The sequence below is a fragment of the Aotus nancymaae genome, unplaced genomic scaffold, assembly GCF_030222135.1.
Source record: "Aotus nancymaae isolate 86718 unplaced genomic scaffold, 86718_ANA_hifiasm-v0.15.2.pri h1tg000012l, whole genome shotgun sequence".
In the NCBI taxonomy this organism is placed as follows: domain Eukaryota; kingdom Metazoa; phylum Chordata; class Mammalia; order Primates; family Aotidae; genus Aotus; species Aotus nancymaae.
The window spans coordinates 16592651-16620324 of record NW_026988423.1 but is presented as its reverse complement, the minus strand read 5'-3'; the positions used below and the strand labels follow the sequence as shown (position 1 = coordinate 16620324).

Below are 27674 nucleotides of genomic sequence, written 5' to 3'. Positions count from 1 at the left end.
CAATCTATAGGATAGGTGGAAAGTTATACCTGTGAAGATTTGTGCATTTTGGGTTGGAGTGATCAGGAGCCCCTAGCGAACTTGTGTGGCAGAGTGGCGTGCACACTGGCAAGTTCTCCTTTACATGGGAGTGCTGTACCAGACCCTTTTGTTGAAGAAAGAAAGAGTGTTTGGATAAGGTAAAGAAGACTTGGCACTGAGAAAGTTTAGAATAGGGTAGACTGGAATTGCTAAGTCTTAGGCAAAATGTCTCTTTGGAGTCAGAGATCAAGAGGTGAAATTTAATGTTGCAGAAAAGAAAGTGATTGGTCTTGGCACTGATTTTGCCTCTCATAACATTTCAAGTTCTCAGATGTTGAAGTTGGCAAGTATTTTTGTCTGGTGAGTGAAGAGTGGTGCTCTCTGATGAAGAGTGCACAGGCCTGGAGAAGGCATGGGAGGACAGTTAGAGGAAATGCTCTTCCCTCAAAAAGAACAGTCTGCTCAGGATGCCACTTTGCAGCTTAGGACAGGATCCCATTGCCTGTTTATGTGTTTTATCAACATTCGTCTGATCACTGGATGGAAAGTTTTGGAAGATAAAGGCAAATGCCCTCTGTTAGGAGGCCCACAGGTTTCCATAATTGCAGTGGCAAGGGAAGAAGCCCCAGTGGGGTCTTATAAGTCCTGCTTAGAATTCACTGCCAGCCAGAACTGTTCTAGAGCCTTTGCTCTTTTATTAATCATTTCTGTTGAACTTTAGTGGCTTTTCCCTCTCGGTGGTACAAATTTGACATTTATAAGGATGATTTACTATGATTTAGTGCCTACAGTTCTATAAAATTATAATTCTGGAAAGTAGTTCTCCTTCTATGGAGCAGTAAACATTATCCCTTCTTTTAGCTTCGTTGAAAACTCCCCTTAGCTCATTTGACTGAGAGGACTTAAGGCACTTTCCATAAAGAGGAAGATTGGTGAGTCACTCCCTGCAGAGACCCTGCTGCCAGCTTTCCTTCACCTAAACATCTTGTACCAGTTTAGCACTTAGCTTGTCATTCTGACGTGTTTTTTTGCATAGTTCAGCTCTAATGTTTTCTGAGCAGCAGCATTGAATATCTCCCTGGAAAGAGATAAAAGTTTATACCCTTTTCTTTCCTAAGACAGATGTGTCATCAAGCAGGGGAGGACTCTGGCTAATAGAAGTCACTCTTTTTGTTCCCTTTTGCCCTTGTTTTTAAGACTGTTGACACTTGAACCGTCTTCGCTATTGACTTATCCCCCAATTTTTGCTCCATCTTTCAGGGAAATAACAATCTGTTATGAAATGTTCATGACCTGTTTGGAAACTTGATTTATGAGCTCTCAACACATAAAAATGATTGTGTTTACCAACTTAATACCTTTGTTTCCTCATCTCAGAGTACAGTATACCTAGATAAAAAGATAGCTCTAACAGGAAGGTGCGTAAATTGTGTTAGAGACAGATATTTGCTGGAAGCTAAAGTGCTTTCCTGAAAAAACAATTTATATTTACAAATATCAAAGAGACAAGTAGCTTTTTCCCTATTGGTGCTTAACATCTGTAATAGATAACATAAAGGATAACCCCGTTTCTCTCTGGTCACTCTGTGGTTTTTCTTCACACGCTCAGATTTCCAGAATCCTGTTAAGAAAAAGGCGAGTCAGAGGTTGCTAGCACTGCCTCCACACTGGTGGTCAGGAGAGGATTGTGCAAAAGCTTACCTCTCTGGAAACTGGATCCTAAAGGACTTAGTTTAAAAAATATGTTGTGAAATTTTAATTGAGATTCAGAGAAGACATTTTTGATTTGAGAATAAAACCATCCATTAGTTTTCTATAACCCAAATGCATATTTGTTAAGAATACAAGATTAAAGTGTCCGTAATGAACTGGACCTGGAATAGGACCTCTGTTCATGAATAATTTCCATCGTTGTATTTAGACAGGAGGGAGTGAGCTCCCCCAAAGGTGATACACAGTTGAACTTGAACTCTTCCTTAGTGTAACCTCCCTCCCTCTTACTTCTCCCCTAAATGTTTCTAGCATTATGGGTTTGGTTTCTAATCTTATTTTGCTGTGCAAGCTGCAAGAATGTCAGGTTTTTCTGACTATTCCTCTGCCTTCTGATTACCCTTTTAAGCAATGCTGATTGCAGGAAATTGCTATGGTGCAAGGCGGGTGTCACAACACACAGTGATTAAAACCCGAATGTGTCATTCACTGCTTGATTGAAGTAATCATACAGAGGGAAAAAGCAGATGAAAAACCTGCTAAATGTGCAGAGGAGGGCTGTTTCTCATCATTTGGGTGCAAGGATTTTGAGTTAAAGAATCAAAACTAGTGTAAGAGAGGCTTGTGTTTTTAGTGATTTTGCTTCATTCTGAGTCCTTAAAGCTTCTGAGCAAGACCCGGGTCTCTGAACGTGATCTAAGAAAAAAAAGTTGTTGCTTTTTACCAAACACATGTTGCCCAATGTACACGACTATAAAATAGTGGTTGAGCATATCAAGGGGAAAGTTCCTAGAATATAAATGGAACAAGCAGGTGAAAACACAATGGGAGAGGCCTGAATAGCTCAAACTTAAGTTCATTATTTTTATTTGAGACAGGGTCTCGCTGTCACCCAGGCTGGAGTGCAGTGGCACAACCACAGCTCTCTGCAGCCTTAACTTCCTGGGCTCAAGCAATCCTCCCATCTCAGCCTCCCTAGGAGCTGGGATTACAGGCATGAGCCACCACACCCAGCCACAAGCTAAGTTCTCTTATCACTCTTTCCTTTGGTCTGCACAATGTCGAGAGGATAGTTAAATTGAAATGGCAGTTTTATTATATTAGCCCTATGTGGCTCTAAAGCTATTTAAATTATTTGGTAGTTCTCAAAAGTATTAGTTCCATTTGGGCATAGCAATTTGGGCTAGATATAGTGGTCAGTATAGAAAATACAGCTAATTATCTGAAACTTGATTCCTACCTAAATCTTCGTGACCAGTCCCATTCTCTTCCATCTTCTGCTCTGTGCTGCTTTTGTGTGAATTAGCATGGGAAGAGGATTCTCATTCCCATGAGGCATAGGATCATCAATGTTACTTGAACAAAGAACGTTATATGTCAGGCACCGTAATAGGTATTAAGGGCATCCACTAATGATTTCTTACCTTTACTTCTCCCTCAGGTACAGAACCCTGGTATTTCTATTTAATTAATGGATTTCTGAATTTCAATGTAGCCTTTGCTTTGGCTCTTCTAGTCCTACCACTGACTTCTCTTATGGAATACCTGCTGCAGAGATTTCATGGTGAGTGGCATAAGAGATGGTAGATTTTTTTGGGGGAAAGAGCAAGTAATGATATATACCAAGAACTGAAGAAAAATCCTACTTATTTTATTTTCCACATTCTCCCTATGGAAATGGTTGGCTTACTGGATTTTCAGTCTATATTTGTTGATCAGTTGAACCTTTGTGAAGATTTGGTTAATTGTGACAAATTAACTTAACAGGAGGAAGAGCTTTATTATTGCTTTAAGTGAGGAAGTCAATATAATTTACACAATCACCCAGGGAGGTGAAAAAATATTTATAAAATCTCAGAAAGAGGCTGGGTACCGTGATTCACTCCTGTAATCCCAGCACTTTGGGAGTCCAAGGTGGGCAGATCATTTGAGATCAGGAGATTGAGACTATCCTGGCTAACACAGTGAAACCACCTCTACTAAAAATAAAAAACATTAGCCAGGCGTGGTGGCACATGCCTGTAGTCCCAGCTACTCAGGAGGCTGAGACAGGAAAATCACTTGAACCCAGGAGGCAGAGGTTGCAGTGAGCCAAGATTGTACCACTCCACTCCAGCCTGGGTGACAGAGCAAGACTCCGTCTCAAAAATAAAAAAAAAACAAAAAAGAAAAACCTCAGAAGAGAACAAGCCTATTTGTGTTTTCTATCTTTTAAAGAAGTGTGTATTAACCTGGTAGGTTGATTAAGGTAATTCACGGGATAGTACTTCAAACAAAAGTATAAAATCTGAACCATACCAGGATTTCCCCAAATTCGATATTGAAGTAAGAGAAGCTTTGGACTTCCTCAGAAGCATGATGCTTGTCTTTGTTCCCTTTTGTTTCTGTGTCTGCCTTATTGGAGAAAGTTTGGTTTGTCATTTGCTTTGCTTGCTCTGATTCTGTAGTGCACAGCTGGTGTTTTCTCAAGTTGTCGTGGCTCTGGATATCTAGTGCCTCTCGTTTCTTTTATGGAACACAGATTTGAGCAGAAATTCATATGAGATTTGGAAAAAGATTTAATTTCAGACTTTTCAGTCTGATTTGGATGCCATATGATCAGTTCCCCCATCCCACCTCCATTCTGCTTTTCTACTATTAATGGTTTATAATGAGTTCATTGTGTTATAAGAATATTAGAGCAGCCTTCAGAGTCAATTTTTTTTTGGTGTTAAGACTTGTTTTAACATAGCCGTAATGCCATTATCCTAACAAAATTATCAATAATTTCTTAATATCATCTGCTAACCAGTTGATTTCCTAGATTGTCTGAAAGATAGCCTTTTATAGTTAGGTTAAAGCAGAATCTCAGTAAGGGTTACATACTGAATTTAGTGTTATATTTCTTAAGTTTTTTAAGAAGACCCCCATCTTACTTTTTTTTCTTCCAAATATTTCTTTAAAGAAATCAGGCCATCATCTTGCATAATGTCCCACATTTTAGACTCAGCTGTTTGCTTCCTTGAGGTGTTAACTTATTCCTCTATCCTTTCTATTTCTTAAGGATCACTTATTCTTTTTTTGAAAATAGCTGTTTTTCTGACTATAAGAATAATTTATGATAGCTGAGAGCAGTGGCACATGCCTATAGTCCCAGCTGCCTGAGAGGCTAAGGTGGAAGCATTGCTTGAGCCAGGAGTTTGACACCACTCTGGGCAACATAGTGAGACCTGTGTCTCTATTTTTAAAAACAACAATAATTATTATTTATGCTTGTGGAAAACTTGGAAATGCTTATATGTAAAAAACAAAACAGGATATTAAGCTGTTCTCTGCAGTATATAATTTTAAGTATAAAATATTGGTTTAAAATGCATAATATATGCACATATCTACCTAATAAGAAAATGAATATTTTCTGTTTTTTTCTTTAGATTTTTATGTGATTTTATAATAGGAACAATACTTTTTTGAAAGAAAAAAGATCAGGCACGGTGGTTCATGCCTATAATCCCAGTATTTTGGGAGGATGAAGTGGGAGCATTGCTTGAGGCCAGGGGTTCAAGACCAGCCTGGATGAGATAGTGAGACCCTGTTACTACAAAAAAATAAAAAAAATTAGCTGAGCATGGTGGTGCACACCTGTAGTCTGAGCTACTTGGGAGCCTGAGGTGGGAGGATCGCTAAGCCTAGAAGGTCAGGGCTACAGTGAGCCATTGTTGTGCCACTATACTCCAGCCTTGGTGACAGAGTCATACCCTGTCTCGAGAAAAAACAAAACAAAACTCCCCAAACCATAGAACATTAAAAAGAAACAGGAAAGAAATTACTCATGATTCAATCATATCTAGCTGTGGTTGTGATTTTGTATATTTTATGGAGGACATTTCAAAATATTTGCCTTATTAAAAAAAGATTACTTGTTAGCCTTTAAGGTACAGAAGAGAAAAGGACTGTTTACTTGTGGACAATAAAAGGGTTTATTATCTTCTATTAAAAACCTCACCTTAGGCCAGACATGGGGGCTCACGCCTGCAATCGCAGCACTTTGGGAGGCCGAGGCGGGTGGATCGCCTGAGGTCAGGTGTTCAAGACCAGCATGGCCAACATTGTGAAACTCCATCTCTACTAAAAATACAGTTAGCCGGGTGTGGTGGTGCATACCTGTAAATCCAGCTACTTGGGAGGCTGAGGCAGGAAAATCGCTTGAACTCGGGAGGCAGAGGTTGCAGTGAGCCTAGATCGTGCCACTGCACTCTAGCCTGGGCAACAGAGTGAGACTCCATCTCCAAAAAAAAAAAGAAAAGAAAAAAAATCTCCCGTTTAAAATACACTACCTAGAAAGTTATGTATCCTAAATTATAATCTAAAATCCCATGATAAAATCTTAGAGAAAAAGTTGAAAAAAATAATCTTATTATTGTAGTTCAAGAATTTTTATCCCCAAATAAATTTTTCAGTGATACTGATAACCTAGGAATACTAAATTAGGCGTAAAGTAGTTCTCGATGATGGTCATGATCTTGTAAACTAGCTTACTGTTGACATAGTGGACACCAGGGGGCGCTGTCTATCTACCATTTGCCTGCATTTGCGTTGCTCATTAACACTCATGTAAACACAGTAGGAGATGCCTTCACTGTGGGTTGCAGGCCTATCACTCATTGCTCATATACCTAACCGCAGGGACGTTCCAGCAGGTTCTTGGGTTTTAGTGTTCATTACATTCCTTTAATTCTTTCACTTGCTTTAAGTACATTTTTGTTCCAATTTGGGGATTCAGAGTGGATGAGTATTGCAAAAAATGGAGAGAAAACAATCACTAAACTTCCTTTAAGAGCATTTTTATATTTCCTTTGAAACAAGCTGTCATTTGTGGCTTGATGGAAACCAGTATGAGTTTGAGAATCCAACAATTTTTTTTCCTTTGATCAATGGCTATTTGCACAGACTGGTGTATAGATAAGAGGATTCATGTATTAAACAGAACATCAGAATTAAAACCCAAGAAATGAGTTTATGTTATGCTTTTGGTTAATCTCATGAACCTTTCATCTTAGTGGCAGGACTCATTAAAGGAGACGGCTTTTTCTTCAGCCAACGTAGAATTTATTAAGTTCTATTAGCCATTAACTTGACATTCATCTGAATACCAATCTAGTATTCTGCCTGCTGTTAGAGTTTAGATCTCTTGGGAGAGCTAAGGAGTATGTTCCTCTCTCCTTTTGATGCCTTTATTGCATTGGAGAAAGTGTGAATACAGGAGTAGAAACATTTTATGGCGTGTCCTAGGGCATACTCCCAAATTTGAGATCAAGATAACACTGAAACTAAATATGTTGTTTTGTTCTAATATATTGAAAGGTGGATATTTTTCTGTGTCTTGCAGTTCAGAATTTAGGCCACCCATATTGGCTTACCTTGGCTCCAATGTATATTTGGTTTATGATTTTCTTCATCCAGCCTCACAAAGAGGAGAGATTTCTTTTCCCTGTATATCCACTTATATGTCTCTGTGGTGCTGTGGCTCTCTCTGCACTTCAGGTGAGTTTCAGGGAGAAGTATATCTGCCTCATTCTTTTTTACTTATTAAATAATTGCTCACAAAACTTAAGTGAAAATTATAGAATGCTTCCACCTAACATATTTTATCCATAACATGAAGCCTGATACAGATCATATTATTAAAGCTTCTTGTGTTGATTGATTAGCTGTTTACCATACTTTTATTTGCTGATTACATGTTTGCAGTGTTAATTTGTGTGTTACTTTGCCTCTGTTACCAATAGGAATCCAATTGCAGAATTCCATTCTGTGGCAGAGGTAATGGAACATCTGCTCTTTGAACTGCTAGATCATAACAAAACTTACCCAAGAGTTTGGGCTCACATCAGACAGTTCACAGTCTGGGGCACCCTGTAATCCTGGTTGAAAACCTGCCCAGGTCAATTCCTTGGCAGAGCCCATCTTAACTGTTTGAATATCTCTCTACTTACGGCTTCAGTAGCCTCAGAACCCTTTATTGCCCTCTGCTACCATTTGCAGTTGGCAGGAAAAAAAATAATTAGGATGATAGGTTTTTTCCTTAACAGGTTTATTGAGATATAATTCATAAACTATACAGTTTACCTATTTAAAGGATATGATTCAGTGGTTTTTAGTCTATTCACAGATGTGTGCAACTGTCACCACAGTCAATTTTAGATCAAAAACCCTGTACCCTTTAGCTGTTGTTCCCCCATTTCCTTTCCCATATCTCCCCAGCCCTGAGTAACCACTAATCTACTTTGTGTTCCTATAGATTTGCCTATTCTGAACATTTCCTATATATGGAAACATATGATATATGGTGTTTTGTGACTGGCTTTTTTCACTTAACATAATGTTTTCAAAGTTCATCAATTTAGGTGATAGTTTTAAAAAATAATTTTAATTATAAAAGTAATTGAACTTTATTGCAGACAAGTTAGGAAGTGGTAAAAGAAAAATTAGTCCCACTAACTTAACAAAAACTCCTCCCAGCATTTTTGTATATCATATACTCAAGGTTTGTTATAGTTGTGATAATCACTGTACATGTGACTTTATATCCCTTCTAATTTAATATTATAACATTCTCTGTGCTTATCATTTTAGTAGCTGTGGAATGTTCTGAGTTGGATATAATATGTAACATTATTATGCAATGTATAATATATTGATTTGATTTTACATAATATAGTTATTGGATATAATTCATGGTAAAATTTAGGTTGCTCATTTATTCAGTATTATAAATACTGCTAGGATAAGTAGCTTATATTTGGATTGATTAGAATAGATTTCCAAAAATATGAAAAGAGTTCAAACAGATTGATGCCACTTGTTATATATTGGAAAATTGCTTTCTGAAAGTAGTTTTTGTCTAGAAGGGAAGGAAGGAAGGGAAGAGGTCTGAATAGAAGGTACTGAAAGACAGCAGAATTCATGCATGTGTTTATATTATAATATTCATCTAGTTTGTAAAGTCGTTTAGCATATAATTAAGAGCATGTTCCTGGTGTTCTGTGAGGGGAATTCTTTTTTCTTATTTGGTCATGAGACCTTTTTTTGATATTAAAAGCTTTGATAAAAACTGTGATAGTAAAGATTAGTACTCATTATATCAAAAACAAATTGAAATACTTTATATATCAAATAAAACTACCAAAAAAGCATTTCTTAAATATTTTTAAAAAATAACTTATTAGGCCTTTAAATACTAGCAAAATATTCAAATACTTTTCCTATGAAGCTAATGAGATTTTATTATTGGAAAGCCCTCTGGCTGGCCAAGACTACAGGTAGTCTTAGAGGAGTTGGCTTTTATCTTAGAGTTTGGAGTAGGGATGTCACTGTTTGCAAATGCTCAGATCCTTAATAGAACCTCTTTTTTGGCTTCGATCTTGATGTTACTGTGATGTCTTGTAATTATGTGTATTCTGCAAGTTATATTTTCTTTTACCAGCACAGTTTTCTGTACTTCCAGAAATGTTACCACTTTGTGTTTCAACGATATCGCCTGGAGCACTATACTGTGACGTCGAATTGGCTGGCATTAGGGACTGTCTTCCTGTTTGGGCTCTTGTCATTTTCTCGCTCTGTGGCACTGTTCAGAGGTAGATCTTCTAAGAATATCTTAACCTACACTGATGAGCCACTTCCCCTTAGGTTTTACTTGATTCATGGTTATATAATACATATTTGGCTTATGCTAAGAGGCCATTTCTAAAAAGAAAAACTGTAGACTTAATATTAATGAGTGGGATGTGACTTCTGTATCTCAGGATTGAAGAGAAGATTGAGGATTCCTTTTAGTGTGATTAACTCTACATTTTTTGTCTATTTTTGTTGTTTTTTTCTTTTAATGGATACTGATAAATTAAGGAAGTCTGAAACTTAACATGCAAATTTAGGCTAACTTCTCATGATTATATTCTTTCTTATAATCAGTATTTGGATCCATAATATTAAAATATGCTCAAGGAAAATGAAGTTAAAAAGGTGAAAGGGCATAGAGAGGGACAAGAAAGCCAATTATTTTTGGCAGAATAGGGCCACTGCTGTAACCATGTTCTCAGCTAGGAGACATTTTCTACCTGTAGAGCAGGCTTCCTGCTGGAATTGCTATGGTCCTTCCTGCCTTTTAAATTTCATGTGGCTTATGGTGCGACATTAATATGCATTATAATTGAAGTCAGAATCTCATCTTACTTATCTCTGTCTCTCACTACCTATTCTCCCTTCCAGGATATCATGGGCCCCTTGATTTGTATCCAGAATTTTACCGAATTGCTACAGACCCAACCATCCACACTGTCCCAGAAGGCAGACCTGTGAATGTCTGTGTAGGAAAAGAGTGGTATCGATTTCCCAGCAGCTTCCTTCTGCCTGATAAGTAAGTTGTCCTTTAATTCCCAGGGTTTTAAATCAAGAAGTAAATAGAGCAGTTCTGTGGCAGTATTTTCTAATTTTTGTTTTCTTTTGGAGTTTTCACAGAGAGTTATTGAATCATTTACCACCTCGAAGAGCTGTGGGGCCTGCATACTGTGTACCTGGCTTCTGTGTTCATTAGGCTCATTAGACTGAGGGCTGGGTCTGGGTAGACATTCTGCACTGTTTATAACCGCAGGTGTCCAGGGACTTCTGAAAATGCCCTGTGTCCTAGGCTTTTGCCAGTGGCTCTTCCTGAGGATTCATATTTACATTTCTATAATTACCTGATATTAATCCACTTCTAAAAGTGGTCTAGAAACTCCAGCTAGAAGAGAGAAGAAATTTTTGATCCAACAGTAGTGAAATTTCTTTACCATTATGTGGGCACTGGGGAAAGCTGTGATTAAAACATCCATAACAGTTTCTTTTATGCTGTCTGTGGTTATGAAAGCATAGGCCCTGAAGTTCCTTGTAGTTTGCTTAATTTGGCCAGAGAAGAGTCCTATGTAGGTAAAAGGGAAATCTGGTTAAGATGAGTCATATTGTTCCATTTGAGAGCTGGCTTCAGTAGCTTAGCTTTATTAGGTAGTAGTATCTTATGCTTCATAAAGACCCTGTGTCAGTTATTAATGATTAAATTAAAACTTGTTTTTTAAGTGTTGACTTTGGCCTTTGCCTTTTACGTTTGAAATAGTTTTATAGATAAAGATATGTTTGAGGGTTACTCAGGAACAAAGTATTTCTTCCATAGTATGTTTTCAGTGCCATATATTACATTTCATTCTTTTTCTTTTCTTTTCTTTTTTGAGACAGAGTCTTGCTCTATCTCCAGGCTGAAGTGCAGTGGCGCGATCTTGACTTACTGCAACTTCTGCCTCCTGGGTTCAAGCGATTCTCTTGCCTCAGCCTCCTGAGTAGCTGGGACTACAGGCATTCACCACCATGCCCCAGCTAATTTTTGTATTTTTAGTAGAGATGGGGTTTCACCATGTTGGCTGGGGTGGTCTCCGTCTCTTGTCTTCGTGATCCGCCTGCCTCAGCCTCCCAAAGTGCTGGGATTATAGGCGTGAGCCACCGCGCTTGGCCTATTTCATTTTTTCTGTTTTTATGCACCTGATAATTTGCTTCATTTGGTAAGTCTCTCTGCCCAAATGGTGATTGACAATAATCCTCGGCACTTCTCTGGTTGTTTGATGGTATGACTGTTTGGTTATGAATTTCACTGCTAAGACTTGGTCAAATAGGTCAAGAGACATCTAATTATAAATTTCTCAATGATTTTGGACTGATTTGTGACCTCTGCCTCTGTGCTCCCTGATTAAGGTTTTAGCAGAAATATTTTTTCTTCAAGTGAAATGTTTTTCACATGATTTTTTGGCTTGTTTGTTTCAAATATGTTTAGCAATATTATCCCCCTGTGTTTTTCTTACTCTCCTTGTGTTTCTGACAGCTGGCAGCTTCAGTTCATTCCATCAGAGTTCAGAGGTCAGTTACCAAAACCTTTTGCAGAAGGACCACTGGCCACCCGAATTGTTCCTACTAACATGAATGACCAGAATCTAGAAGAGCCGTCCAGATATGTAAGGGCTACATTCTCTTCTTGTGTCTCTGAAAAGAATTCTATACCTAAAATCTATTGACATGTATATTAGAGCATTGATAAAATGAGAATTTCTTAGAAAGTGATTAATTTTTTTTGACTTTTGCTTTTGTTACCCAGTCTGGAGTGCAATGGCGTGATCTCGGCTCACCACAACCTCCACCTCCTGGGTTCAAGTGATTCTCCTGCCCCAGCCTCCCAAGTAGCTGGGATTACAGGCATGTGACATCATGCCTGGCTAATTTTTTGTATTTTTAGTAGAGATGAGGTTTCTTTATGTTGGTCAGGCTGGTCTTGAACTCCCAACCTCAGGTGATCCGCCCACCTTGGCCTCCCAAAGTGCTGGGATTACAGGAGTGAGCCTTCACACCTGGCCAGAAAGTGATTTTTTAAGGCCAGGTACTGTGGCTCACGCCTGTAATTCCAGCATTTTGGGAGACAGAGGTGGGATAATTGAGTTCAGAAGTTTGAGACCAGCCTGGGCAACATAGCAAGACTGTGTCTCTACAAAAAAAAATTAAAAATAAGCCAGATGTGGTGGCTCACACCCGTAACCCCAGCCATTCAGAAGGCTGAGGCAGGAGGATCACTTGAGCCCAGGAGTTCAGGGTTGCAGAGGGCCATGATTGCGCCACTGCACTCCAGCCTGGGCAACAGAGCGAGACCCTGTCTCAGAAAAAAATAGATTTTTTTTTTTAGGGTGAGGGGTGTAACAGCTTTTGTTGAAAAAGAGTAAACAATGTCATTTTTATTTTCAAATTAACCTCTTTATTTTCTATGTAAAATGTATAATTTAATATAATTTTGAAGCTTTTGGATGGGCTGGTAGAAATTTGAACCATTATTCTGAAACTCATATCGTTCCTTGGCCTATTAAAATCTTTGATGGGGAACTTTCAAGTTATCAGGCGGACCTTTGACCTAGCTATTAGTATATTCTGGTTTTAGCAAATAAACAGTCGGTGAAGACTGTTTCCATAGTGAGTGCCAGGGGGCAACCTCTGTCAGGACCATGATCTTCTCCCTACTTCTCTTTACAAATTCTGAGATCCCATGTGAATTTTATTTCAGTTCCTTTGAAAGATGACACTTGGGTGACATTTGATACCTGTGAAATCTTTTATAATAAAAAGGTAAGAAGTAATAAAGATAATGCTCCTCTTGGTTCCCAAAGACAGTGTAAGATCATTTTCTAGAATTATTAGAAAGCACATTTTTTGGCAACCTGTCCCTTAAAGAAATATGTAACAGTTTAAATGTTGTCAGCTATATTTAATTTACATTTTCTTATATCATATGCTTAAAATGTAAAATAGTGAGACTTCCAATTCTGTTCTGAAGCAAACCTGCAGCCACATCTGGTCTTTTGTCTCCCAGATTGGGGCTGGTTAGAGTTCCATGGAGACCCTCTGGGTTTATGAGTAAGATTCTTACTGTATAAGCTTTAACTATAAGCTATGAAAATGGACATCTTAATGACACAGCCTTGAGCTGTTGCCTTATGAAAGTAAGATATGCATTTCTACCACATGGCTTGTATTAGAGCTTTATTCTTTTAATTTAAGACTCTGATTCCTGTTACAATGGAAATACTCCTGGGCAGGGTAGACTGTTATAGGTCATTTTATCTGGAGATACGAGTCTCCTGAGCACAGGGCATCACTCTGGGGACACTGGACAGTCAAAGGGTAGGAGAATACACTGTCATAGGGGGACAGTATAAATTCAGAGTGATGTTATCGGAGCTTTGCTTTAGGAAGAGGTAGTAAAAGTAGAGTAGTGAAAAAAAGAGCATGGACTGGAGTTGAGTAGATCTGCCTACATTCAGTCTCAGCTCTGTTGCTAAACTCAATAACCTTGGGCAAATTAGTTAACTTCTCTGTTTAACTAATTTAGTTTCTATCTGTAAAATAGCACCTACTTTGGAATTACGGTATTTGATATTCTGTCTCTCTCTAGCTTAAATGCAATGTTCTTATGCTTGCACAAGTGTTCTTAATCTGATAATGGTATACTAGATGGATTCAAGGTAAAGAAATCCTTAAGGAGATGTATAACCTGCCCAGATGTCTCCCTTTCCTTCCTTTTATTGTTCCCCTGTCCTGGTAATTTTATTCCAGTGTGTCCAGACTCATCATTGCCTTTTCCACTCCAGTGACTTCGCTCATATTGGTGACTGTGCCCGAACTACCCTTGTGTGTCTTCTTGCACTATCAAAATTATCTTCTTTTTTGAAGTGAAATATTTAAGTCCATATTGAGCAGACCATCCTTTAAGTATCTTAAGTATTTATCTGTGCAGTTCATTTAGCCATTTAATTTTGTTGGTCTTATGTTATTTAAATACTTCTGATATCTATATCATATATTTCCCCATCAAATGTGTGAATGCTGTGAAGAGAATGACTGCACTTTGTTTCTTTTGTGTTCACCATAGCATCTAGGATAGTGTCGTATACCTAGTAGTTCACTTTTACATGCTTTCTCAGTGGATAATGAATATTCATCGTCATTGTGGCAATGATGTTGAGAGAAAGCTGGCTAGAAAATCTACAGTGGCCTTTTGCACGTCTCTTAGGCTTTTGTTACTGGTTTTCTTAGTTAGATCATATTTTCATATTCTCTGCTATCAGACAGTGTTAAATTTCATTAAATGACTCTATATGTGCTTTATCCAAAAGGTGATGATTTTTCAGAATGCCAGTAGTCACCAAAATGCTGACTGATAAAAGCAGGGGCAAACAAATGATTTATGTCTGCTGGGTAGCAGCCATGTCCAACCCTTTAAATGCAAGGATTTTTTTGCTTATCTCTGGTAACAGAATCACAAAAATTAGGCATGGACCTTTTTTATTAGTTCATCAACTTTCGTTAGTGATAGTGTATTTTATGTGTGGTTCAAGACAATTCTTCCAATGTGGCCTAGGGAAGCCAAAAGGTTGGACCCCCATGGATAGAGTGTCTGTCATTGTACCCATACACATTCCTGAAGATGAGTTTTACTGCAGAGTTGCCTTCGTGCTCTAGTTTCAGTGGATTTTCCTGTGTGGGGGTCGGCAGCAGAGTGCTCTCCAAATCTAGTCTACTCACCTTTGACCCTTTGGAAGTAGCAGGGATGTTTGCTGGCTTAATTTTTTTTTTTTCCATCATCCACTTGACTGTCATGCTGACTTATTATTAATTCTACATGAACTATGATAATGGATTTATCTCTTTCAGTTAACTGTTTAGAAAGATATTTGTTTTCCTGTGATGGTAGAAGTAATATGTATTCATTATAAAATAATGAAAGTTATAGACAAGAAAAAAATTAATCTGTTATCTCATTACCCAAGTATTACTACTGTTACCATTTTGGTGTTTCTTTCCTTTCACTTTTTCCCCCTTGTATATATATGTGCATTTGTAAGTAAACAGAAATCTCAATTATTTCTTTAAAAAGTGTTATGTTTAATTCTTTAAGAAATAGTGCCAGGGTCATGACTATAATACCCAAATAACTTTGCCCCATGTGTAGAAGCACATGTTGTACAATGCTTATGTTTGTCACTTTTGGGATAAGTCCTGGTTTTTAGTCCAGGTTTATTCAAGAAGGCAAAACAATGACATTATCTTTCTTGAGCATGCTAAATAGCAGCATTATTTTTACCTGCCCTTTGACTTTAGTTCTAAGTGCTTCAGTCTGTCCCTTTTCTATTCTGCATGGAAATGAGGAAAGATGTATCACTTTTTAAATTTCACTATTTTCTTTACCTCTGGGCTAATCAAGAATTAGGAGTGAATAAGTGTAAAGGTTCTGTGGTTTGTACTGTACCATTATAACTATATTGCAGAAATCATTTTTTGCTGCATATATTTTCCTGTTAGGTATTGAGTAGCTATTGAATAGCTCATTATTGAACATTAAGCATTTATAGGGGTGCATGCCAAGATTTTCTGCCAGAATCAAGATCTGAATTTGGAAGATACATTCAGTGTCACCTCTTTAGTTCTTGAAAAATTCAAATTTTTGTTCACTATTTCAAGGTGAATGATACTCTTCCAGCTCCAAATCTGATATATGATTTGGAAGCTACCTAGTCAATGGATGAAAACTTGGAGGAAAAAACAGTTCTTCAGGAGGGAGCTTACAGGAAAAGGCTTTTTTCTGACTTTAATGCTTAAGCAGACTTGCTGGAAGCTTTCCTGTTTTCTTTCTTTTTTAAGAGACTGGATCTTCCAGTGGTGCCATCATAGTTCATTGTAACTTCATATTCCTGGGTTCAAGTGATCCTCCCACTTCAGCCTCCTGAGTAGCTAGGACTACAGGCATGCATCACCATGCACAATTAATAGTTTTATTTTTTTCTAGAAACAAAGTCTTGCTGTGTTGCCCAGGCTGATCTCAAGCAATCTGATTGTCTTGTCCTCTCAAAGCGCTGGGATTATAGGCATGAGCCACCGTGCCTGTCTTCTGTCTGTTATCTCTGAAAACATAGATTGATCGTTGAATTTTTTCCAAAGCAGTAATATAGTCAGTTCTGCTACAATAAGATATAAAATTACAAGAAATTATTATGCAGTAAAAACCACAAAGCTTACTGGGAAAACTGAGTTAGGGACACAATACTTAAAAAACCGTCACTTAAAAAAGAGATTAAAAATTAGCCATGCATGATGGCTCATGCTGCTAATTCTAGCACTTTGGGAAGCTGAGGCAGATGGATAGCTTGAGGCCAGGAGTTTGAGACCAGTCTGGGCAACATAGTGAGAAACCATCTCTACAGAAAAATAATAATAAATTAGCTAGATGTGGTGGCTCATGCCTGTAGTCCTAGCTACTCAGAAGGCTGAGGTGGGAGGATTGTTTGAGACAGGAGTTTGAGGCTACAGTGAGCTACAATCATGCCACTGTACTCTAGCCTGGACAACATAGCAAGACCCTGTCTCTAAAAAAATAAAAATTAAAAAAAGATTTAAAATGGTAGTATGATTTTACATATGTTACATGGTTAAAAGTACATAAATACTACAATAAATGTGACAGTTTACTTTGTAAAAGACTTGAAGTTTGCTTGTCGACTGTCCTTGGAAGGATTGCAGTTTGTAGTAGTAAAAGGATTATCTGAAATCTTATAAAAGTTATAATAGCAAAGGTGAATGGGTGGATGTGGCTTATAATATTGTAAACTGAGAAAGCGGGTAGATATTTGAGTATGTGTGTGCACTTTGTGTATTTCTACGCTGATTGGTTCCACTGAGTCTACTTTTCTGCATTCACCTAGTGTCTCCTGTGAATTAAATGACGTAATCAAATGCAAAAATTAAATTATACTCAAAGTGTTCCCTAATACGTCCCTTGTGTTGGAACAAATTTGCATTTTCAAAGCTAGTATTGAAACAGAACTGACTGTATATCAGTCAAAACATTCTTTATTTAATTCTTCTTTATCCCTACTTTTCCAATTTAACCACTAGAAAGAATATTAGATTAAGAAGGGGGCTTAAAATATAGTCTGTGATCTTTTTATTTTATAGGTGAAAGAACTGAGATCAGAGAGATTATAACTTGGTAAGGATTAGCCCTAGGATAAAAGGCTTGGTTTCAGGATTCTTCAGTATTATTTTCATGCCTCCTCTTTCTCGTTTTCATGTGATGGCTAATCATTCTTTGATGTTACAAGGCCAAATAGACATTAAGTAGCTGAGCATTACTATTTATTTGTTTGTTTTGGTTTTTTAGAGACAGGGTCTCACTCTGTCACCCAGGCTGGAGTGCTGTGGCATCATCATAGCTCACTGTAGCCTTGAACTCCTGGGCTCAATGGATCTTCTCACCTCAGCCTCCCGAGTAGCTGGGACTACAGGCACTGTAAAGACCCTGTCTCTACAAAGAATTTGGCTGAGCACGGTGGCTCACACCTGTAATCTCAGCACTTTGGGAGCTGAGGCAGGTAGATCACCTGAGGTCAGGAGTTCAAGACCAGCTTGGCCAACATGGTGAAAACCCTTCTCTACTAAAAATACAAAAATTAGCCAGGCATGGTGGTGCACAACTGTAATCTCAGCTACTTGGGAGGCTGAGGCAGGAGAATCGCTTGAACCTGGGAGGCAGAGGTTGCAGTGAGCTGAAATCACGCCACTGCACTCCAGCCTGGGTGACAGAGCGAGACTGTTTAAACAAAAAACTTATTTTTAAAATTAGCCACAAACCCTATCTAATTTTTAAATATTTTTGTGGAGAGCAGGACTCACTATCTTGCCCAGGCTGGTCTCAAACTCCTGGTTTCAAGTGATCCTCCTGCCTTGGTCTCCCAAAGTGGTGGGATTACTGGAGTGAGCCACTGTGCCCAACCCATTACTTTTCAAAAAAATTACTTTCCATTTCTAGTTTATATGTGAAACGTACTTTAAGTAGTAAATATTATGTTTAGCAATAAATTAAAATGATCAGGATTTCCCCCGACACTCTTTCCTTTCTTTTTTTTTTTCCTTTTTCTCTAATTTCATCCTTTCTCCTGCGCTTTTTGGAAGTCCTTATTGGAGGAAAAAATAACTTGACCTATTTGTTTCCTCACTAATTGTTATCAGTCTTGGGTATCAAGGCAAGCAGATTCAAATTGCTATAATATATACAGTGCAATTAGATTAAAATCTACTAAGAATTTAATTGAAGAATGTTCAAAATACATCTTTAAAATTAATTTTTTAGTGTCCATTATGTTGGCATTTAGAAATTAATTGATGTTTCCATGATCTATAATGATTGAACAAATAAAAATTTTTACCTTTGAGTTTAGATTTTTTATGGTGCAATAAATTTTTACTTGTGAGTTTAAAGATTCAATTGACAAATACGTATTTAGCAAGGCTATATGGGAGACAGAAAAACTTTAAGACAGTCTGTGGCTCTGGAGGACAACTACTTTTTAAAATTTAACTGGAGCATATCTAAAAGAGGAAATGAAAAGACAGAAAAATACTTGAAATCTTTCCCTTTCAGATGTTTCCTCCCAGGCCTCCTTGTTCTTATTTTAATAAAGGAAATAGCATAGGAGAGTATTGATGATTGGCTACATGATAGTGGCAAGAGCATTGACTGGATGTTAGGAGAGTCTGTGATTCTTTTCTGGAATTAAGTGAAGTACATTTTCCTTTTAAGTGACTGGGAATTTCTAAGATTTTTGACACTTCTTTCCACATCTTTCCAATTTGCTGAAACCTCACCTGAAATCCAATTGAAGTGTTTATATTTTAGCTTATCCTGTTACCTATTTTCCTATCAAATATTTTATGGCAGCAGAGTTTACCTTGAGACATACGTCCTGGGCCGGGGCCCTCACGACCAGAGATGGAAGTCTACGTGCTGCTTCTGTCCTGGAAGAGATGAGTACTATTAGAGGCTTACTCTGTGCTGTGCTGTGTCCTGCTCCAAGAGTGTGATGCTGGTGTTTGAAAGTTGAGATGATGTCATTGAAGACTCCAACCCTGACAAAGTTTCTGTTACAGCTGACGAGGAAAACTGTGACAGTATTTATTACTTACTACCCAGCTCTCCTTAGCTCACTCCTCCCCTGACAAAATACACACCTTTTATTGTTGGGATCTCAACCTCTGTTTCAGGGCTTTTATTTCCTTTGAGAATATGTAGTTTTGTTTACATCTGGAGTGGTATTGAATTGTCATTCTTAACGTATGTTTGTTGATAAGGTGTAAACAATGATATTGATGATTGATAAATTAGCTTTAATTCCCCTACTGTTACCTTTTCATCTTTTGGTTTATAGGTGCTTATTTGTTCTTCTCTAAAGCTTCTAGTGGGTTGAAACAGAAAGAAGTCACATTTCTTTCAGAATGAGTCTTAAATGCTTGTGTTTTACAAAATTTTAAATTAAGACATATTTTTAGCTTCGACAGCTGGTTGATATGTAGCCTGTGACTAATGAAATGAAACACATTTTTGTTTCATGATCATGTGTTAATGTCACCCTACAATTTTGTTATTTTTGATGTAAGAAAGAATGATTGAATCTGAAGAAACAAAAAAAATGGGCTCTTACTTTAAGGGAGATTTAAATCCAGTCTTTTGATTTTTGAATTGTAGATGATGTGGTTATGATCTCAGATTTTGCAGTATGAGATATTTATAAAATTGAGAGAATAAATTTATTCTCTTTGGTTGTAATTCAAGTCATGTTAATTTAGCTTTTAGACCTATGGGGCAGTAGACACTTGGTGTTTTCAGGGATGTAAACTGAGGACTCTCAAGCTAAAAATAGTCACAGTAAAACAATATAGCAGATCCAGATCTTGTAAAGAAAAATCAGTATCTGCAGAGAAGTTCTAGGATACATACTAACAGGCTGATGGTGATTTTCTTTGGGTGGGAGGACTGTAAGTGATTTTTTAAGATTTTTTTTTTTGGTAATAATTTTTAATTTCATCATGGAAAAAAAAATAACCATAATAGAGGGGCTGTCACTGTGAAATCTTTGATGTCCCTACCAAGAAGATCTGTGGTGGATTTAATGAGCAACATTCAATGTGTTTTCAGTTGACATTGAGCTTCTCTTCCTTGAACATAAGAAGGACTTTCAACTCGAAGTTGGGAGATAAATTTTCTATTAAGTAATTTTTCCCTCTTAGCCTTCTGGCCTCTTAAGTCATTTTAGTCATATTTAATACTGTCTTTGCTACTCTTTCTGCAAATTATTTCTTGATTACTTCAAAAAAATAGATATGTTTTACCAATTTACAAGCTCCGAGGAAACTTTTTTTTAGAAACCTAGAACTGAAGAGGATGCTGCCGTGCCTAAGGCAAGTAGGCTATTAAACTCTTCCAGGCTGAAGTGCATTAAGGAATTAAATAAAAATTTAAATAAAGTTAGTTCCTGTCATTGAGGTTTGGACAGAAAGCCTTGTCTGTCCCGTAAGCGTGCTTGAGACTATCCATTGGCGGGGTAATTCCAACAATTTTGAATCACTGGCTCAAGAAGGCAATGATCTATAAATCTTACCAGCACAATCATGTTCATCTCCTATCTTTTTTTTTTTTTTTTTTGAGACAGAGTCTTGCTCTGTCACCCAGGCTGCAGTGGCACGATCTGGGCTCATTGCAGCCTCCACTTCCCTGGTTCAAGCAATTCCTGTGCTTTAGCCTCCCAAGTAGCTGGGATTAACAAGCGTATGTCACCATGCCCAGCTAATTTTTTTGTATTTTTAGTAGAGATGGGGTTTCACCGTGTTGGCCAGATTGATCTCAAACTCCTAACCTCAGGCAATCTGCCCATGTTGGCCTCCCAAAGTGCTGGGATTACAGGCTTAAGCCACCCTGCCCAGCCTCATCTCCTATCTTTAGGCATCTTTTTTGTTCTGTTCTGTTTTTTGTTTTTTTGTTTTTGTTTTTTTTTAAATTTTTTTTTATTGCATTTTAGGTTTTGGGGTACACGTGAAGAACATGCAAGATTGTTGCATAGGTGCATATGTGGCAGTGTGATTTGCTGCCTTCCTCCCCTTCACCTATATCTGGCATTTCTCCCCATGCTATCTCTCCCCAACTCCCCATCCCCTGCTGTCCCTCCCCTATTTACCCCTGACAGACCCCAGTGTGTAGTGCTCCCCTCCCTGTGTCCATGTGTTCTCATTGTTCAACACCTGCCTATGAGTGAGAACATGCGGTGTTTGATTTTGTGTTCTTGTGTCAGTTTGCTGAGAATGACGGTTTCCAGGTTCATCCATGTCCCTACAAAGGACACGAACTCATTGTTTTTGATGGCTGCATAATATTCCATGGTGTATATGTGCCACATTTTCCCTGTCCAGTCTATCATCGATGGGCATTTGTGTTTTTTGTTTTTTGTTTGATTTTTTCTTGAGATACGGTCTATTTCTGTCGCCCAGGCTAGAGTGCAGTGGTGCGATCTCAGCTCACTGCAACCTCCACCTCCCAGGTTCAAGCAGTTCTTGTGCCTCAGCTCCCAAGTAGCTGGGATTACAGGTGTGTGTCACCATGCCCGGCTAATTTTTTTGTATTTTTAGTAGAGAAAATGATGGCCAGGCTCATCTCGAACTCCTGACCTCACATGATCTTCCCACCTCAGCCTCCCAAAGTGCTGGGATTACAGGCATGAGCTGCCATGCCTGGGCATCTTTTTTGTTCTTAATCACTTTTAAGTGTTTCTTACTCTTTTCCTTCATTGGTTGATTCATTCATCCATTCATTCAACTTTTTTTGTCCCTATGTGCTGAAAATAGGTTACAGAAAGCATAATCTCCTGACATTTAAGAAAAGTCCTTTATAAGAAAAAAAGGAAGGAGGAATTATGGGGAAAAAAAGGAATTGAGAGAAACAGAAACAATGTAGGAAGCAGAAAAAAAATATTAATATTTCCTGATAGATTAAAAATGTGGGGTTCATAAAACAAAAACATGATTTTCACATTATGATTTTAAAAGGAAACAATCAGGAAATAAGAGCTACTAGAAATTAAAAATAAAAGAGTTTCTCAAAGGCAGTAGAATGATTAGAGGATAAAGTTGAAGAACTCTTCCAGACTATAATAATACAAAACAAAACAAAAACAAAGAGATAGAAAATAGAAAAGAAACAATAAAATCAGAATCCAGAATTTAGCTAATAGGATATCCAGAAAGAGAAAACAGGTGAGACGGAGGAGAGGAGATTGCTAAAGGAATCATGTGAGACTATCCCCAGAACTGAAGGATATCAGTTTTCAGATTGCAAGAGCCTGCAAAGTGTTCCTCAAATGATGAACGAGGGAAGACCCACACCAAGATCTATCAAGTACCAAAAGAAGTTAGTGTATGTTACTATTTGATAATTGAAAAATCAAAAGCTACCAGAAGAGGTCAGGATGGTTTAAACCTGAGATTGCACCACTGCACTCCAGCCTGGGTGACATAGTGAGACTCTGTCTCCAAAAAAAAAAATCTACCAGGAGAAAAAGCTGCAAGAATTGAGTGATTGCCTTTGGGAAGCTGGACTGGGGAATAAGGAGGGTACTGCTGTTTTTCATCATAAGCTTCTTGTACTACTTAAGTTTTTTTTTTTTTTTAAACTCTGCATATACTGTTTATTTTGTCATCCAGGCTGACTACAGTGGCACAATCACTGCTCACTGCAGCCTCAATCTCTCTGACTCAAGCAATCATCCTACCTCATCCTCTCAAGTAGCTGGGACTATGAGCCTGAGTCACCATAACCAGCCAGTATTTTTTTTTTGTAGAGACGAGGTCTGGCAATGTTGTCCAGGCTGGTCTCAAACTCCTAGACTCAAGCGATCCTCCCACCTTGACCTCCCAGAGTGTTGGGATTACTGGAATGAGCCACTGCGCCTGACCACATATATTATTGTTTTTCTTCTTCTTATTATTATTTTGAGATGGAGTTTCGCTCTCGTTGCCCAGCCTAGAGTGCAATGGTGTGATCTTGGCTCACTGCAACCTCTGCCTCCTGGGTTCAAGTGATTCTCCGGCCTCAGCCTCCTGAGTAACTGGGATTACAGGCATATGCCACCATGCCTGGCTAATTTTGTATTTTTAGTAGAGACAGGGTTTCTCCATATTAGTCAGGCTGGCTCAAACTCTCGACCTCAGGTGATCTACCTGCCTTGGCCTCCCAAAGTACTAGGACTATAGATATCACACCCACCTTGTCTGGCTGCATATATTATTTTGATAAACTTAAAGGTGAATTTAGAAAAGGATATAAATCTTACCCTCAGAGGCTAGTAGAAGAAACAAAATATTATTAAACAGTTTACCGAGTGCCATAATATGCATAGAGAAGGTGAGAGAACTCTACTTTAGCCTCACATAAGAGGTGGTATAGGATTTGAGTCTTAGAGGCTGATTAAGAATTTTCTGGCAGAGGAAGGGGAAATTGGCATTCCAGTCAGAAGGAACAGCGTATGCAAAGGCTTGAAGTATGAAAGAACATTGAATATTTAGGGGAAATTAAATGGCTTGAGGTTTCTAGAATTTAGTTAATTGAGCAGAAGCATTTTCATTTATTTCCTGTTACGTTTTCACATATTTATATATGTGACTGTGTTCTCTGGCAAATTTTACATTTGTTTAAAGACAAGGATTCATGTTTGTAATTAATCTTTGAGACCTTCACAATGCCTGACATAGGGATTATACACAGCAGGTGATTTTTTAAAACTTAACTGAAATACTGAAAGAGACCTTCATAGTCTCTTTGAACTAAAGAGAGGTCTCCCCAAACCTTGTTAATAGTAAAAATTGGGACCAATTAGGACTCAAGCACTACCATTTTTCAAGGTTGTTTATATTCCAGTAAGAGTACCAGGTAATAAGCCCCTGGAGGACAGGGATCATGTGTAGCTTTCTCCTGTGGTTTGTTTTTAATGTAAATTGGCAGAGGTTTGTATTTGGCAGATTTGTGTTCTAACCGGCTCCCTATCAAGTTTGATATGTTGCAGGAAGATGGAATACTTTTCTTTTAGCTATGGTAGGTGTATTTAACACAGATGTTTTTGAATTCTCTGTTCAGGGTCGTTAATGAAACTCTAATTCAAAGCCTGGGAGCCATGCCTCCCTCATGCAACGTAATAAAATTTCATAGGTAATGCGAATATTAACCTGAGTAGAACTTTTTCTATTGAATTTATATTCTTCTGAATGGGTGATGAAAATAACTGTGAAAAGGTTTTGTTTAAAAAGACATTCCCTGTTCTTAGATTACAAAGTATATAGCAGGAATTGATAATAATGCAAACTAACAGATAAAGCACAGAAATTATAGTAGGAAAATATTTTATAAGCATGTTTTGCGAACTCCGGATATTTGAAAATTAATTTCACATTACTTTTTATTTATGCTTTGGTATAATGGCTTTGTTCTATTGGCTGAATGCCATTTAAAGTTTATACATCTGATAGTGTCCATCATAAGTTGGAAGTTCCTAAAGGGAAGGTATCTATCCATGTATTTGTCTTCCTCTGGTCCCCTTTTAAACTATTAATAACAATATACAACCCATAAAGAAAAAATAGAGATTTTGACAAAAATGGTGACTATTTGTATATATATGTTGACTTAACTCTAAAGTAGAAATTCTCTAAAATTTGTGTGATTTTTCTTTTGTTTCCTAATTTAGTATTTAACAGGCCTTTCTTAACCATTGCAGTGATAGTGACTTTAGTCATAAATACTAATGAATTTCATTCTATGTTATAGATGCATTCTTAAAATATTTTATATACAATGGTATTTTAAAAGTCAGATTTATGAAAGAAACCCAGAATTTGTTATTATTAAACAAATCAAGCAATCTCCCATGAATTCTTAGATTTCTAAATCTGCATTTTTATATAAAGTAAGTTATTTTCAGATGTGTTGTTGAGAACTAAGAGATATCATGCAGTTGGGCTTCACTGAATTGCAGTACCACCATCCTGGGTGTTCACCCCCTTGCAGTGATTTCACAAGTGGGATAAATCGTTTCATTTCACATACAACCTCTCTTCAGTTGGTAGTGGCTCACTGGACCCTGTGATGAAAGAGCATGATGACATTGAATCCAAGCTCAGTGGAAGAGTGCCACAATTGATTGTTGATGTCAAATATGAACAGTGGGAAGGGAGACAACCATTGGAGCTTTCTGTATTTGCCGTCACCTAACTTCAGGATAGATGTATGTGGTGATTCTAGGCTCTGTAGATAAAACATGTGACCTATTCCCAAATCAGACCTTTTATGTTGATAAAGCACTTAGAAATGAAGAAGCACTGTAAAAATTTAGAATTTTTCAGGCATGTAAGCCCACAAAATTTCTCTAACCTTTCCATATTTATCATTGGCTTTAAATAGCTCCTTGACATCAACAAATTGAAAGAACTCAATGATCTTATTTTGCCTTTGCTTTTTGTGACAAATGTTTCTTAAGTGTGTTCAGTGCTAGAAGTAAGGCATAGACTTTCTATGTGCCCAAGACTTGGCAGTGTAAAAGCAGATCCTGTATATTTGTTACCTCCAGCACAGGGCTTTTAATATGGAAACGTGCATAATGATGAGCAGCAGTAGTTTAGGGAAGAGTAGAATCAGCAAAGGAGAGTATATTTGCAATTGTAAGGTATATTTGCTTTCTCTACAGTTGTCCTTTCTAGAGTTGAGAGGGCTCTTCATGGTTTGCTGTCCAAACCTTTTGGAAAGGTGGTAAAATCCCTGAGTCTAGGTTAAGTTAATTCGCTAAATCACAGAGCCAGAGGCAGAGTATTCAGCGGTCCCATTTCCTGATACGAATGAAAATATTAGCTAGATTTAAATAAAACGAGCACTTAGTTAGAGGTAAAAAATACAGAACCTTTTTTTTTTTTTTTACAGGCTCTGTCACCCAGCCTGGAGTGCAGTGGCATGATCATGGCTCACTATGGCTTCAACTTCCTAGGCTCAGGTGATTCTCCCACCTCAGCCTCCTGAGTAGCTGGGACTACAGGTGCACACCACCACACCCAGCTAATTTTTGTGGAGACGGGGTCTCACTATGTTGCCCAGGTTGGTCTTGAATTCCGAGGCTCAAGCAATCTGCCTGCCTTGTCCTCCCAAAGTGTTAGAATTACAGGTGTGAGCCACAGCACCTGGCCTTTCTTTTGAGACAGGGTCGTGCTTCGTCACCCAGGCTGGAGTGCAGTGGTGCAAACACAACTCACTGCAACCTTGACCTCCCGGGCTTAAGTGATCCTCCTGCCTCAGTCTCTTGAGTAGCTGCAACTACAGGCATGTGCCACCATGCCTGGCTAATTTTTGTATTTTTTTGTATAGACAGGGTTTCACCCTGCTGCCCAGGCTGGACTTGAACTCCTAAGCTCAAGCGATCCACGCACCTTGGCCTCCCAAAGTGCTGGGGTTACAGGTGTGAGCCACTGCACCCAGCACAGAGCATTATTATAGTCTGCTTTTCTATTGCTGACTTTTTGGAGCACTAGCCACTTCAAATGTTTGTTTTATGGTTGCCTGCCAATGTAATCTGTATCTATCTCAAAGGCCTGGAGTGGGTATTAATGCAATGTGATTTCTGCCCAGTGCTCTGAATGTCAATGTGAAGAAATTCAGTGAACCCTGGGTAAACAGCAGAAGTCACTGTGACTCTTGGCTTAGCCAAATGCCTCGTCATCCCATTAGTGACACACATGAATAGACCATTTCTGTAGGAACAGATTCCCACTGTTCCTAGCTATGATCTAGTGAAACCACAACCAAGGGAATGGACTTGTTGGAATCAGTGGGAAAAGAAGATCCTGTTGAGCTTGACTCTAATCTGGCATGGTGGAGAGACATGAGAAGAGTAGAATAAGCAGGAGGCCCTAGGGGTTAGGGATGGTCCCCAAGGGGCTCTGGCATCTGGTACTGCTCTGGGGATGGTGCCAAGTACGATGTTTGACTGGGGAAGTACACTCGTCAAACAGTAATGTAGGTGTGTTAAGGTGAGCTTAAGGAGGACAGAAGAGCAAAAGCTCACTTGATCTTGTACAAATACAGAGCATGAAAGTAGGGCCTTATAGGAAAAAAATACTGATAATCCATTTTCAAATATTTAGAGCATATGCAATAGGATTTCTTTTTACTTTTTTTAAAATGTTATTTTTAGAGACAAGGTATTGCTCTTCTGCCCAGGCTGTAGTGCAGTGATACGATCATAGCTCACTGCAGTTTCAAATTCCTGATATCAAGCAGTCCTACCTCCTCAGCCTCCCAAGTAATGATTACAAATGCACACCACCATACCTGGCGTGTGTGCTTGCGTATTTTGTGTGTGTGTGTGTGTGCGCGTTTTTTTTTTTTTGAAGAGAGGGTCTCACTCTATTCCCAGGCTGGTCCTGAACCCCTGGCCTCAAGTGATCCTCCTACCTCAGCTTCCCAAAGTGCTGAGATTACAGGCATGAGC

The 27674-nt window shown here is 38.2% G+C and overlaps 1 protein-coding gene across 7 annotated transcripts in view; it reads left to right on the top strand.

Moving 5' to 3' along the window:
- Positions 1-27674, top strand: part of ALG9 (ALG9 alpha-1,2-mannosyltransferase) — a 100953-nt gene that overhangs the window by 33878 nt on the left and 39401 nt on the right. For 3 of the 7 annotated variants that reach the window (XM_012470548.3, XM_012470552.3, XM_021671120.2), the window contains exons 9-13: positions 3173-3295; positions 7100-7254; positions 9197-9347; positions 9979-10126; positions 11615-11744. In XM_012470548.3, the coding sequence (XP_012325971.1) occupies positions 3173-3295; positions 7100-7254; positions 9197-9347; positions 9979-10126; positions 11615-11744 (707 nt within the window). Of the gene's footprint in view, positions 1-3172; positions 3296-7099; positions 7255-9196; positions 9348-9978; positions 10127-11614; positions 11745-12835; positions 12898-27674 lie in introns of all 7 variants that reach the window. The other 4 variants (XM_012470549.3, XM_012470554.3, XR_001110280.3 and 1 more) reach the window with 3 other exon arrangements.